General features: G+C 55.5%; 3 protein-coding genes across 3 annotated transcripts; 2 read left to right on the forward strand and 1 right to left on the reverse strand.

Annotated features, from left to right (window-relative positions):
- Nucleotides 1-2769: 2769 nt before the first annotated feature.
- Nucleotides 2770-10153, forward strand: BBK36DRAFT_1109230 (hypothetical protein; the record flags this gene model as incomplete). Its single annotated transcript, XM_024889448.1, has 2 exons — nucleotides 2770-3087; nucleotides 3152-10153. 2 exons carry the CDS (start codon nucleotides 2770-2772, stop codon nucleotides 10151-10153), a joined length of 7320 nt encoding a protein of 2439 aa, XP_024754093.1.
- A 965-nt stretch (nucleotides 10154-11118) lies between these two features.
- Nucleotides 11119-11745, forward strand: BBK36DRAFT_1175490 (hypothetical protein; the record flags this gene model as incomplete). Its single annotated transcript, XM_024895976.1, has 1 exon — nucleotides 11119-11745. The coding sequence occupies one exon, from the start codon at nucleotides 11119-11121 to the stop codon at nucleotides 11743-11745; it is 627 nt and encodes a 208-aa protein (XP_024754094.1).
- Nucleotides 11746-12047: 302 nt separating this feature from the next.
- BBK36DRAFT_1102981 (hypothetical protein) lies at nucleotides 12048-12587 on the reverse strand (the record flags this gene model as incomplete). The annotated part of the gene is made up of 1 exon (XM_024889171.1): nucleotides 12048-12587. A coding segment is annotated over one exon (540 nt), but the record flags the coding sequence as incomplete, so codon positions are not given.
- Between the last annotated feature and the right edge of the window lie 667 nt (nucleotides 12588-13254).

Consider the following 13254-nt stretch of genomic DNA (forward strand, 5'->3'; position numbering starts at 1 on the left):
TAGTTTTGCACCCGGCACATACCCAGCGGGGCAGATGGTCTGAGATTGTTGCTTCTTCCATGTCAACAACTTGAAGCGAGACCCGACGTGCAAAACCCGAGTACGGGGTATGGAGTCCGAGTCGTACGGCGCCGTCGGGAATTCAACGAATGGCACCACCCGAGGTACGGATCAAGGCATCGGTCTGTGGGCGGATAGCCAGGTACCATGCCGGTCCTCATCCATACCTCTGCGAGTAAGGGATTCGCACTCCCTGCTTCTAAAGCCCTCTCTGTACGAGTACGCTATATCCCGTGCCGCTATACGCGTAGTTGATGCTGTCTATATGGCATCAACTGCATGTTGTCGTGCAGGAGCTTTCAGATTGTACTAAGACACAGATGCGAAGACCTACTATACTGGAAGTCGGTGGAAGCGATCGAAATCGGATCGGCCAGCCGTGAGGAGACGCCCACGATGAAGAGGGTTACACTCATGTCACCGCGCATGCAACAGTAAGCCATGACTAGGCCTTGGTGTAGATAAGTGATGATGCCTACATTGAACGAAGTACGCAATGCCGAGGTCTTTTTCCGTCGTCCAGGTTGCGATTTGCCTTCGCCGGACCCCTTGCCTACCAAGGTCACGGTTGATGCCAGGACAAGTGGGTGTTTAGACATTCGCCCGGAGCCCTCCGGACTGCATCTGCAACAGCATGATGCCGCGGGCTTGCCATCGCTCCGGCGCAGGATAGGCATCGACTTCGGCGCACAAGGACTCGCAGTTGTGTATTAACGGGCTTCGACCAGGAAACGAGCAGCGTCATGGGCGTTACTCTCAACTTTGGCCGAGGGGCGCGTCTTCGGGAAGTCCGCGGATGCGATCGGCAAGCTCTCAGTCAGCCCTCGGGAAAGCCTCCTGATTATTTCATGGCTACCAGAGGACGTTCACCTAATACAGATCACGAATGGAAAGACAGCCGTAGGAGAACAAAGCAAGTTGCCGTGGATAGATCCGTTGAGTTGAGGATCTATCCGCTCCCCGCGAACTTACTGTTTCCCATTGCCGATTCCGATTCCCCAAGACATGGGAGTGCCAGCGCTGTTTGGTAAGTACTGTTTGCTAGAATACGCCACCTGACGCTATTTGGGCCACGACGCCGGCAGATTGGTACTGTCAAGTTGGGGTAGCAAGTCTCGGCATCGAGCTCGAAATCCACGGCAGCTGTCGAGTGTGTCATGACAATTACAGTGAGCAAGGCCTTGACATACCCAGAAGGTGAGGCATGCTTCTGATGCATGCACCCGTGGGACGTTCCTTGCACTCAGCTTTCCTGCTCCTCACTTCCCCTTCCTTTTCGATATTCAACACCATCCACTCAGCTCTGCAAAAGGTATGCATAACCACCATGACGACAGAGGCGGTGGTCATGCTTCTCCCCGGCGGCAATGGCGTCCAGGACAGCAGCCTATTCGCTACCCTGGAATCCGCAAATTTTTATCTGATTCTCCCTTACATGCTGCAACCAACACGGCCCAGAGCAACCCCACAGGAAAAGGAAAAAAGACAAGAGTCAAGGGAGCAGAAGGCAAGGGAGAGAGAAAGAGAGGGCGATTACGGAGGAGAGAAGAGGCTGAAAAGAGCCCCAGAGGCAGCGCAGGAGAGACAAGACAATGCTATTCAGATTCCGACCTAGCTCCGCATCCCGGAGGACCCTTAATCCGCGCCCAATCGTCTGCCCGCCAATCTGCCCCTCCCTCTATCACGTTCGACACAGCTGATAGGACCGGCCCAAACGCCCTTGCAGCTCTCGCAAGACACCTTCTAAGAGCCCAGGCGGCTGGGGAGAAAAAAAAAAAAGGAAGAAAAAAAGAGAGGCAGAGTCGAAAGAGCCCAGAGACCGGGGGCCATATAAAGAATTAGCCGTGCTCGCTCGGGGCAGCGTAACGGGGAGCCCAGGCTAAATTAACTCTGCTGCTGTGCTTCCCTGCTCTGTGCTTCCCGGCTGCAGCCGTGTTCGTTGTACTTGGCTGAGAGCTGTTTGGCGTCATCGTGGGAACAGCGCAAGCTTTGTGTCGAAGGCAGATGATGGGATTGGGCTGCGGTCCGCTTCGAGATGGGTGAGTAACCGAACGACGGAGAGAGGAAGAGAGAGAGGCGGTGGCAGTGGCGGATATGGAGAGACGAAGAGGAGGAGCGAGGGAGCAGAAGAGAGAGAGAGGAACAGCGAGAGCTGCGTCGACCCTTGTTCCAACCCCCGGCTGCTTGATCGATCGATCGATCGATTGGTTAATCAATGCTGTCGATGTACGATCAAAATGTCGGACGGCGATGCCTTCAATGTTGTGCGGTGTCGATGGCCGCACCACGAGAACCTCATTGCTCCAACGGTTAGTTGCTGACAGATGATCGCGCGCAGTGCCCTCGCAATCGGCGCCGGACAACCCCCACGAACCTGCCAAGTTCCCGAGGTCAGCGGCGAGGCTCGATGAAGATGCCGAATGGGATCAGACATATCGACCTCCAGCCGTCGACCCGGCCTTGCGCCATCCCCATCCAGCGCCTCCCCCCGAACCCGCCGAGAAGACGATACCGGTGCCCTTGGTCCTCACATCGCCGCGAACCCTCGGCCCTCACTCACGATCCAACGCCGCCGGGGGAGCTGACCAGCCTCCCCCCACGGCCAAATCCGCCTATGGCCATCACCGCCAGACGTCCATCGTCCACGGCATCCAGCATTCGAGAAATGGCAGCGGCGCGAGCTCCTCGTCCAATCCGCTCAGTCCCCAGATGATTGCGGCCGCTGGGCTGGGGCTCGACCGCATGGACGTTCAGTCGGCCATAGCACGCTTGGAGGGAGATGCACTTGGGCCACCCAGGCCTGTCGCTACACCGACTGGGCAGACGACGAGCTCCGGCGATGGAACATATCCGATGAAGCGGTCGCCCTCCGGCAACGGCGTCACGCCCCCAGGCACAGCTCCTTCGCGCAGGGCAGAGAGAATGCATAGCAAGTCGAGGCGAGACCATCCGTCACGCTCGTCCCGCCACCATCGAGACGAGCAGAAGACTGTGGGCGAATATGCTCTGCATGTGCTGTTTACGTCGGTGAGTGAACCATGACAAAGGGACGTTGAGATAAAGATGACATACTCACACGCTGGTTGTACAGTTCATCGCCCAAGCCGAGGAAAAGCTCAACGAATGCATCACCACCCCCTTCGAACCCGAACCTCAGATTGACAAGATATGCGGCCCCGGCGTCGATCCGGCTTTCGACCAGCTCATTGTGGCCCTTGGCCATATCGCGAGCCCCAAGCCCAAGAACTTGATCGACTCGATGATGCTCTGGAGGAAGAGCAAAAGCGATGCGGCCAACGAGGCGAGAGCTCAGCTGCAACAATCACGAGCGGCGCAGCCCATGTCGCCGCTGCTGCGCAGAAACACCGAACCCGTCCCAATCGGACCAGTCATCTCCAATGGCTCCGACAGTGGCCTCTCGAGCGGCAGTTTGCTGGCCTCGAAGCAGGAGTTTGTGGCCCAGCAGGAACGCCGCTCGACCGTGTCCATCTATATCCTCTGCCGCGTATTGCTCGAGGTCATTTGCCAGAGCAGCCTGGCCGCCATCACCCCCGAGGTGGAAGACAAGCTCGAGAGCATCATCTTTGGGCAGCTCAAGATTGCCGATAGCGAACAGCTGCTGGCGTCGCCCTTAAAAATGGCCAATTGGAATCTGTTCGCGCTTCTCCTGGGCCACATGAGCGAAATCAACTTTGCGGGAGTCACCCGGAGGTTCATCGAAGATCTGGATAATTCCTTGAATGAGCGTGTGACCAAGAGCCCAACCTCCCTGTCACTTCGCGACGTCAATGAGGGAAAGATGGACCTTGTCCTGGGTGGCATGAAACACCTCCGCATCAAGATATCGCCCGAGGAGGCCTGGGAGCAGTCGTGCGACTTCCTTGTCGCGCTGGGCCGCCTCTTCAATAGATCGCACGGCCAGAGAGTAAAGACGGCCTTTTGCCAGATTATCGATCTGCTGCTGCTCGGGATCGCGTCCAAGGCGAGCAACAGCCACCTGATGCACCCGAAGTGGATGGAGGTCGTGGCGGCTATCGGGCCACGGTTGGCCCAAATGTTCACCAAGCCGCGACACTGGATGGTTGCGTTTCCGCTCACGGCCACGATGCTCTGCGTGTCTTCGCCAGACAACTTTGGGGCCCAGTGGCTGCAGCTGATTCTGCCATTGCAGACGAAGGTAAAGGACAGGTTGACGAAGCCGCTGTGCCTGCAAGTCATCTCTCGCCTGGTCTGGACTTACCTCTATCGCACCAACGACACCTTTCAAAGCGTGGCGCGTAAGCTGGACGATGTTATCAAGCTGGTGCTACCACCCTCGAAGCGCAGCGTTGTCGCATCTGACGCCACCATCACGGAGCCCCTGATTCAGATTATTCGCATCATCGGGTTCAAATACCCCGAATTCTGCTTTCGTACCATCATATTCCCCCTCATCAATGCCGAGCTCTTCATCGCCAACAAAGAGCTGAGAGTCGAGCAGCTGGACCCGGACAGGATCGTGGTTGGCATCCGAGCCTTCCTGAGCATCATGTCTGATTTGGAAAAGGGAGAGCAAGGTCGGCCACCTTTCCCCCAAATGTACGAGTCGGGAACCACGGCCATCCCTGAACGATTCCCCGCATCGCCCATATTAGCACCGCCTCGCACTGCTTCTCTGTCCACGTCGACCTCTACGTCGTCTTCGACAATAAGAGAGTCTCACGTTTCGCGCCCCGTCCTCACCCATGTACTCACCGACGGTGTTCGAGAGTACTACCTCAAGTTTTGTGAAATCCTCGGCAAGATCACCATTGTCTGCGATAACACATTTGGTGGCCAGGCTGCCTTGGATGAAAAGTTTGGCAGCCCTGGCCCCAAGACACCCATATCTGAATCTTTTACCTTTTCCCGTCGTGATGAGCATCAAAGCGCAGCAGATCAGAAGCAGGCGTTTTACGAGCTGTTGCACGTTGCCGTGCAAGCCCTTCCCCGTTGCCTCTCCGTCGATATACCCTTTAACTCCCTAATTAATCTTCTATGCACGGGCACAGCTCACGTCCAGTACAACATTGCTGAATCTTCTGCCAACTCCCTCAAGGCCATCGCTCGCCAGTCCCACGCGCAGCAGGTCACCATGGGCTTCGCACGCTTCATCTTTAACTTTGATGATCGGTACTCGACCATGTCTGACGGCGGAATGCTTGGGCCTAACCATATCGAAAACACGCTGCGGCTCTATGTCGAACTGCTGAAGATATGGATAGAGGAGATCAGGCAAAAGTCCAGAGATGCCGCCGCTGCGAGCGACTCCGAGGCAAATGGCCCCGACAACCGAGCCTTGAAGCTGGATCTATCTAGCATTTGGGCGGAAGTCGACCAGGCCGAGGCCCACGGGCTGTTTTTCCTTTGCTCCCAGTCACGTCGCGTTCGGTACTATGCCATCACCGTTCTCCGCCTGATCACCGAGTTTGATAAGGCTCTCGGAAAGGACCCATCTGAAGAAAAGGACTCGCTGAGATTGATCAATGTTCTCGAGAACGACTCGTCTCAGGTAATGAACTTTAATGACGAGCATCTATCCGTGGCTGAGCGAAGCAGACTGCAACGGGGCTTGCAGAACGGCAACGGCAAAGGCGCCCTCGTTGAGCTCTGTACCAGTGAAGTGACGTATGATACGACGTTGTGGTTCAAGATCTTCCCCAACCTGATGCGGATCGCATTTGAGAAGTGTCCGTTTGCCGTCACAATCTGCCGAGACCTGATCTGCAACCGCGTCCTTCAGATGTACAAGCCCATTGTCTACCTGTCCGAACCCTCAAGAGGCCCTCTTCATACTGGCGAGGGCGTTCATCATAACCGCCCGGTGCCTCGATCGCCCACTACTCAACCGGAGTCCATCGTGGAACAGTGGAAGCTGTATCTCATCTTTGCTTGCACCACTCTGGCAGATCCCGGGAGCCCGCCACAGAGCATTCCCAAAGAGGCCATCCAGCACACGCGCAAATCCTCGAAACCTTCTTCTTCTTCGACGGACAAGATTGTGACAGCGAGGACGCTTTTCAAGTATCTAATCCCACTCTTGTCTGCCACATCGGCGTCTGTACGGGATGCCGTTGTCGTTGCCATGGGCTCAATCAACATTCACATATACCAGACACTGCTTGAAGAGCTTCAAGGTCAGGTATCCCGCTGCAACGATGAAGCTCGTGCCAGGATTCACCAGCGAACGAACAGCAGCCCCCGCAGGAACCGCAAGATGGACCTCCTCAGGACGGAAATCACGCATGTCTTCAAACTGACGTCGCATTTCCTGAAAGATCCTCTTGTCTATCAGTCCGACTTCTTCCTTAGCACCCTGACTGCCTACGCCAGAGATCTCAAACTGTTCTTGATGGACGGAGAAGTGCAGATGGACTGGGAGTTTCAAAAGCTGCGGAGATACTACTGTGGGCTCATGGAATCGCTGTATGAAGGGATCAACCGGACCAGCGACCCTGCTCGCTGGATGACGTTTGAGTCTCGGAAATCAGCATTCTCGCTCATGGAGGACTGGTGTGGCTTCTCGCCCAACCAAAACCAGGTCCGAGCCAGAGAGGACAATATGCGGCAGAATCTGATAGACCAGCAATCTCTGGGCGAACGAGGCACGGCCACTGCAGCCATGGAGATTGAGAAGCGCAACCTCAGAACTGCGGCCCTGAGTGCCATGGCTTCCCTGTGCGGCGGGCCCATCAGCTTGACGACGGAGAGCGGTGCCACGCTGCAGTTTGACATTCGCCGAATGCTTGCATGGATTGAGGCCATCTTCAACTCGGGCAGCGACAAGATGAATGTCATCGGGAGGAGGGCTCTCAAGAATCTGGTGGTCCACAACAAAGAATACCCGTACCTGCTGGAGCACTGCATTGCGCGCTGTTACCTGGCGGACGTATCCAAAGTGCTTGAGAGCTACTTCTTGGTCACGGTCGAGGTATTGCAGGACCATCCTGATTACCCCTGTCCCTTCTGGAAGCTCCTCGCCTTGTGCCTGTTTATGCTCGGAAATGATCAAAGCGAGGTTCGATCCAAATCGTCGACAGTGCTGCGGGTGCTCGAGACTCGTCAGCAGAGAAACTCCAAGATTCAAGACTTTGACATCAGCGTCTCCGATAAAACTCAGGCCGTGTACAAGCTGGCTCAGTTTGAAATCTCCAAGCGGCTGGCTAACCAGTATACGGAGCTCGCCTTCCACGTCATCTCCGAGTTTACCTTGTACTTTAAAGATCTTCAGCCAGCAATGCAACGAAACGTCGTTGCTGTTGTCTTGCCGTGGATCCAGGCGATTGAGCTGACGCTGGATCCGAACGGGGGCCCTACAGCCGAGTCCTACGTCCTCTTGGCAAACCTGCTGGAGATCACAATCAAGTCAGGAGGCGCGTTGCATAATGAAGTCCAGGCGCTCTGGCAGGCCCTCGCTACAGGGCCACACCCCGGCAACGTGCGTCTCGTGCTCGATTTCATCATGCAGCTATGTCTTGAGCGGCGCGAACAGAACTTTGTCGAGTACGCCAAGCAGATTGTCGTATTCCTCTCCACGTCAAATAGCCCGCCTGGCAGCAAAGTGGTTGAGTTTCTGCTGACGCAGATCAACCCAAAGGCCATGGTCCCCATCGAAAAGAGGGAGATGGCGCCGACGCCGCCGGATACCAGCAGCATGCCGTACTGCGCAGACTTGGCAGAAGCGCTTCCCGTCGGCACGAAGCAGGCTGGGTTCTCTCTCGGCCAGCTCTCGCTAATTCTGCTCGTGGACCTCATGGTGTCTCCGGTGCTCCTTGCGCCGGATAGCGTGCCATTGCTGCTGCATGTCGTTACCGTGCTTTGGGATCACTATACACCACTGGTCCAGGACCAGGCTCGCGAGATGCTGGTGCATCTCATTCACGAGCTGGTTATGTCGCGCATCGACGACCAGACAGATCCGCAACACAAGGAGTCGATAGAGGAATTGATAGATTTGGTTCGTCAGCATGACCGTTCAGTGGTGTGGAGCTACGAAGACAGCAACGGAAAAGTCAACGACCATGAGAACAAGGTGCCCCCCGGCATGGAGTACCTCACCAACGAGGTGGTCAGGACGTTTGAGGTGTCGTTTCCGGGGATCAAGGAGCAGTGGGGCAGGTTGTCGTTGACGTGGGCTACGTCGTGTCCTGTTAGGCACTTGGCATGCCGCTCATTTCAAATCTTCCGCTGCGTCCTCACCTCTCTGGATCAGTATATGCTTGGAGATATGCTTGCCCGTCTTTCCAATACGATCGCGGACGAGGACCCCGAGATTCAAGCATTCTCCATGGAGATCCTGACGACTCTCAAGACGCTTATTGTCAAGCTGGACTCGGAGAAGCTCATCACCTTCCCGCAATTGTTCTGGACTACCTGCGCATGCTTGGAGTCCATCAACGAGCGAGAGTTTCTCGAGGCGGTGGAGATGCTGGACGTGTTGATTGACAAGGTCGATTTCAGAGCCCCGACCGTGAGGAAGCTGATTGCAGACGGACAGCCAAGCCGGTGGGAGGGCCAGTTTGAAGGGCTGCAGCCCCTGCTACACAAGGGTCTGAGATCATCGCTCTGTTGGCAGCCGACGCTTGACATCATGGACAAGCTGGTTAAGCTTCCTGGAGACGGCCTCATTGGCGACGACAACCGGCTCTTCTTTGCACTGCTGGCCAACTTCCCTCGGTTCCTGGACGAGCTGGAACGTGGTGGTCTCAGCCCGGAGGCATTGAACACGGTCAATATTCTGCTCTCCGAGGCTGATCGGCAGGGTCTTGAGGGCATCGGGCATGTGCTGGACGGATTGGTCTCCGATCGCTTCCAGAGTGGCCAAGACTTCATGGTCCAGCTCCATGCAGCGCTCCGCGAATTCTACCTGCCGCACATGGAGTTCAAGATGATTACGTTCCTGATCGGGCTGCTGACGAACTCGCTGTCGTGGGTCAAGGTGCAAACCATGCGCATTCTCTGCATTGTGATTCCGGACATTGACATGCGAAACCCGGAGATTGCCGTTCATGGGTCTGACCTCATATCACCGCTGTTACGTCTTCTGCAGTCAGAGTTTTGCATGGGCGCTCTCGAGGTGCTGGACAACATCATGACCATGTCTGGAAGCCACATGGACAAGCAGCACCTGAGGATGAGCATGGCTCGCCTGACGTCGAAGGCTGTGCGAAAGGAGTACGAGCGCGCGCAAAGCCTGTTTGGCATTCCGGAGCTGTCCGGATGGGCCATTCCGGCTCCCGCTAAGAAGACGGAGGCGACCAGAGCCAACATCCATGCGGCATTTTACATGTGCCAAAGCGCTGAGGGCTCGTCGACCGAGGCCACGCCGACGGCAGGCGTCGAGTTTCACTCGGAGGACTTCCCATACGGATACTTTGACTCGCTGGATCGGACAGAGACCATGCTGTCTGATGAGGCGCGCGCCGATGCTCATCCTGGCGACCTGGTTACGAAGCTGGACAGCCTCGATGACTTCTTTGACGAGCCTGCGAGCCCCCACGAGGACGATGACGGGCGCTCGTCCATGACAATCACGGAGTTTACGCCCGAGTCATACGAGACCGGGACAGAGCTGTACGACGAACAGATTTTGCCCATTCTGCACGAGGCATCCACCAATAACACTTCGTTCCAGAACGGGTTCGTTGATCGACCCACAGCGGTCTTCTCGGGAGTGAATGCCTCCAATACAATGAACCCAGGGGCATTCTCCGTCGGCGGCGTGCTGTCACCTCCCCGGCCAGGCCTCCACGCTCGCTCCATCACATCGCCTTCCGCGCCACCGTCCCACCACGTGCACGACTTTGCATCCGACGACGAGCTTGTCATGGGCGGCTTTTCGGACGCAGACGACGAAAGGATCGACCTGGGAAGCATGGACGACAGCTCGTCATTTTCGCTGGAAAGCACCTACGGGGCCCAAAGGCAGGGGCCGCCTCCCCCGCAGCCGAATTTCACGCGGCTGACGAGCAGGTCTAGGGAGAGGCAGAGAGATAAAGCGCCTCCGCAGCCGGTGCCGAAGATGTCGAGCAAGTTGTACATGACGAATATACCTGGGCAAGGGGACGTTATCTAGTCCTAGGGGAGGGAGTTATATAGACGTGTATTTTCCCTTGTCATATAGGCTTCGTTTTGTCCTTCTTTTTTCCTTATGTCTTTCTTTCTGGCTGGATCATGAACGTTTATGAGGCGTGTGGGGGTTTCTATTTCAACATGAACTGAGATGCGATGAGATGTTTTATTGAACAAGAAGAAGAAGAAAATGGGCAAACATATAGATGAGTCCTGTCAAGTCACCGAACAAAGCAAATAATACCCCTTTGGCAGATGTTTTTGTTGAAAACGAGGATATGGAGGGCAAGAAGGAGAAGAACATGAGGGTGTCGAAAAGGGGAGGATGGAACAAAAAGGTGGTTGAAGTGGTGTTGAGTATGTATGTGGTATGTGGGTATGTGTGTGTTGTGGTAGATAGTGGTCGATTTTACTTGTTGAATGACTTGAAGACGGTAATGGTCCTGGAATGTCCATGGAGGCCTCTGTATCTGGATGGCTACCTACTTTGTGATGAAGCACAGCTGCAAGAACGATGTGGTTTGGTGTGGTTTTACTGTTCACAATGAAATACTGGCTCGAAGGCATGTCAGTTTGAGCCGGGGCACGTGATCCAATTGGGCACTATTCCGAATCTCAGCTGATGTGCCGTTGAACTCAATCGGTCCAGCTCACATCACCAGAAACTCAAAACTCCTCTCAGTGGCTTGTTCTAACCTCATTCTTTGACGGTAGAAAAAAAAAAAAAAAGGAACAAGAGACGACATATAACGATTCAAGTGAATAACTTGTTTACCTACTCGGGGCGGGGGAAGCAAACCAAACCGAAATCCGGACTACACGTTACAGGCGGGGAGGGGGCATATCACAACTCAACTGCTTCTCTCTCTTCTTAATACAACGTCAAACCACCAGCCAGACACAGACAACTCTTGTCGCTCACAGCTTACCCTTCACTGTCGTCCAAAACTCTTCAACAAATCCGTCATCATGGCTTCAAAGCAGCCAAGCACAGAAAAGGACGAAATGGCCTCTGCCATTTCCAAACTCGCCATTGACTCCACAACAGCAACAACAACAACATCCTCCCAGACGAAACCAAAGGCCCAAAAGAAGAAGAAGAAGAACGAGCCCGTCGCAGACTCATGGGAAGACGAAGACCTCTCCTCCGACGAGGAAGCACCAGAACAACCACAAGACGCCGAACCGACAGCATCATCAACCCCCTCCTCACTGCTCACCCCCGCCGTCCCGCCCCCCACGCCAGCCTCCCCTCTCGCCCTGGACTCCTCCTACGAATGGACAGCAGCAGCAAACCAAGGCCCAAGCCAGAACAGCAGCAGCAGGAGCTCACCCCCGCCGCCCGCCGCAAGCGGAAGTGGAAGCGGGACGACGCCGCCGCCGCCCGCGCGGAGGCCGGAGAAGACGGACGCCGTGGCGAGGCGCATGATTGCCGCCGGGCTGGGGCTCAAGGCGCCGCGGCAGACGGAGGAGCAGCGGGCGTATCAGCGGTCGGTGAGGGAGCAGGAGAAGAAGAGGCGGGATGCGCAGAGGGCGGAGGAGGAGAGGCTGAGGGAGGCTGCCGAGAGGGCCAAGGCGGCGGTTTGGGAGGATTGAAGGTTGGGATATTTGTTGGTTTAAGCAATCATTCTTACCTGGAAATATATTGCTATGTCTTTGAGAGTTGAGATGTGTGAGAAATGGAAATGATTGAAGCCCAAGTTGTCTTTTCCCTTCTGTTGAATTTCCAATTGCCAGTATAGTGTAGTTATATGATGATGACCCGGTCTCCCGTCTCTCAAGCACCTCAACATGTTGTCCACCCGTATATCAACCAAAACGCTCCTCAAGAATCACACAAATGGCACCGGCTCCCCGTTCCTCACAAGCACAACCTCATCCCCGCCCTCCCCTCCCCTCCTCACGCCCACCCCGACCCCCTCCAGCCCAAGCTCCTCCGCCCTCTGATTCCACAGCATCTGCCTCACCAGTCCTCCTGTTCCTCCTCCTCCTTCGCACCAGACATAGCCCATCGCCACGTCCGCCCGCCCAAGCGCCTCCCTCACGCCCCTCGTCGCCGCCTTCCCCCCCACCAGCAATCCCAGCACCCGGCCCCCGCGCCACCCGGGCGGCGCTCCGGCAAAGGAACCCTCGAGCTCGCGGATGAGGTGCGGGCCGATTCTTTGGTTTTCGCCGCCTTTGCATTGTATCAGAACCTTGATGGTCCTAGCTGGTGAAGAAGAAGAAGAAGGTGATGAGGGAGTGGAGGAGGGAATCGTCCAGTCGCCGATGAGGTCGATGCCAAAGTCAGACGCTCCCCCGACGCGCGTCAACGCGAAGCCGTAGCGCGCCAGCCGGGCCGCCACGAGGTATTCGTACCGGGTGCCCGTGAAGAGGGTTGATTTCTCGTCCAGGCCGCGCCGCTTGGCGTCGGAGAGGAAGGATTCCAGGTCCGAGTGCGGTCTTCTTTTCTGCTGCTGCTCTGTCGTCACGGGTGGTTGAGGTTGTTGTTGTTCGGTGCCTTTTTGGTTGGGCTTGCTCTTTGGTCTTGAGGAGGAGCTTGGGTTTTTTGGCTTAGACGGCGATGCTGATGCTGGAGCTGATCTGGGTGTTGACGTTGGCTTCGATGTCGCAAAGGAGCGGACTGTCGTCACGCCGCGGCATGTTTTGGTGGCCGCATGGGTATTGAAGATGCTCTTGAAGTGAGATGCAATGCCATTGCGTGGCATTGTCTGACATGAATGGCCCCCCCAAAAAATAGAATGAAGCAAGTTACCTCTGGTTGGTAGGAGATGCTTGATGAAAGAAGCTTCAACTTGAGATGAAGCTCGTATTCAACAAACGGGGTACATATACCGCTTACTGGAATATCAGACTCAAACCACCTACATCATGGAGATACAATATCACAGCAATGTCCGATATATGGAACAAGTTCAGTGTGAGATGAGCTTTATTAAGATTGGCCAAGTATCTCAACTTGATATGTATTTGTTTCTTCCGCAGTAAATGTTCAACGACCCGTCTCGATACAACTGTCCAAAGCCCAAAACGGCACTTTTCAAGCTGCTAAGAAATGAAGACAATGAACCCGCAATAACTAGGTACTTACATAGTCGCACAATG

This window comes from Trichoderma citrinoviride, assembly GCF_003025115.1.
Source record: "Trichoderma citrinoviride strain TUCIM 6016 unplaced genomic scaffold BBK36scaffold_1, whole genome shotgun sequence".
In the NCBI taxonomy this organism is placed as follows: Eukaryota; Fungi; Ascomycota; class Sordariomycetes; order Hypocreales; family Hypocreaceae; genus Trichoderma; species Trichoderma citrinoviride.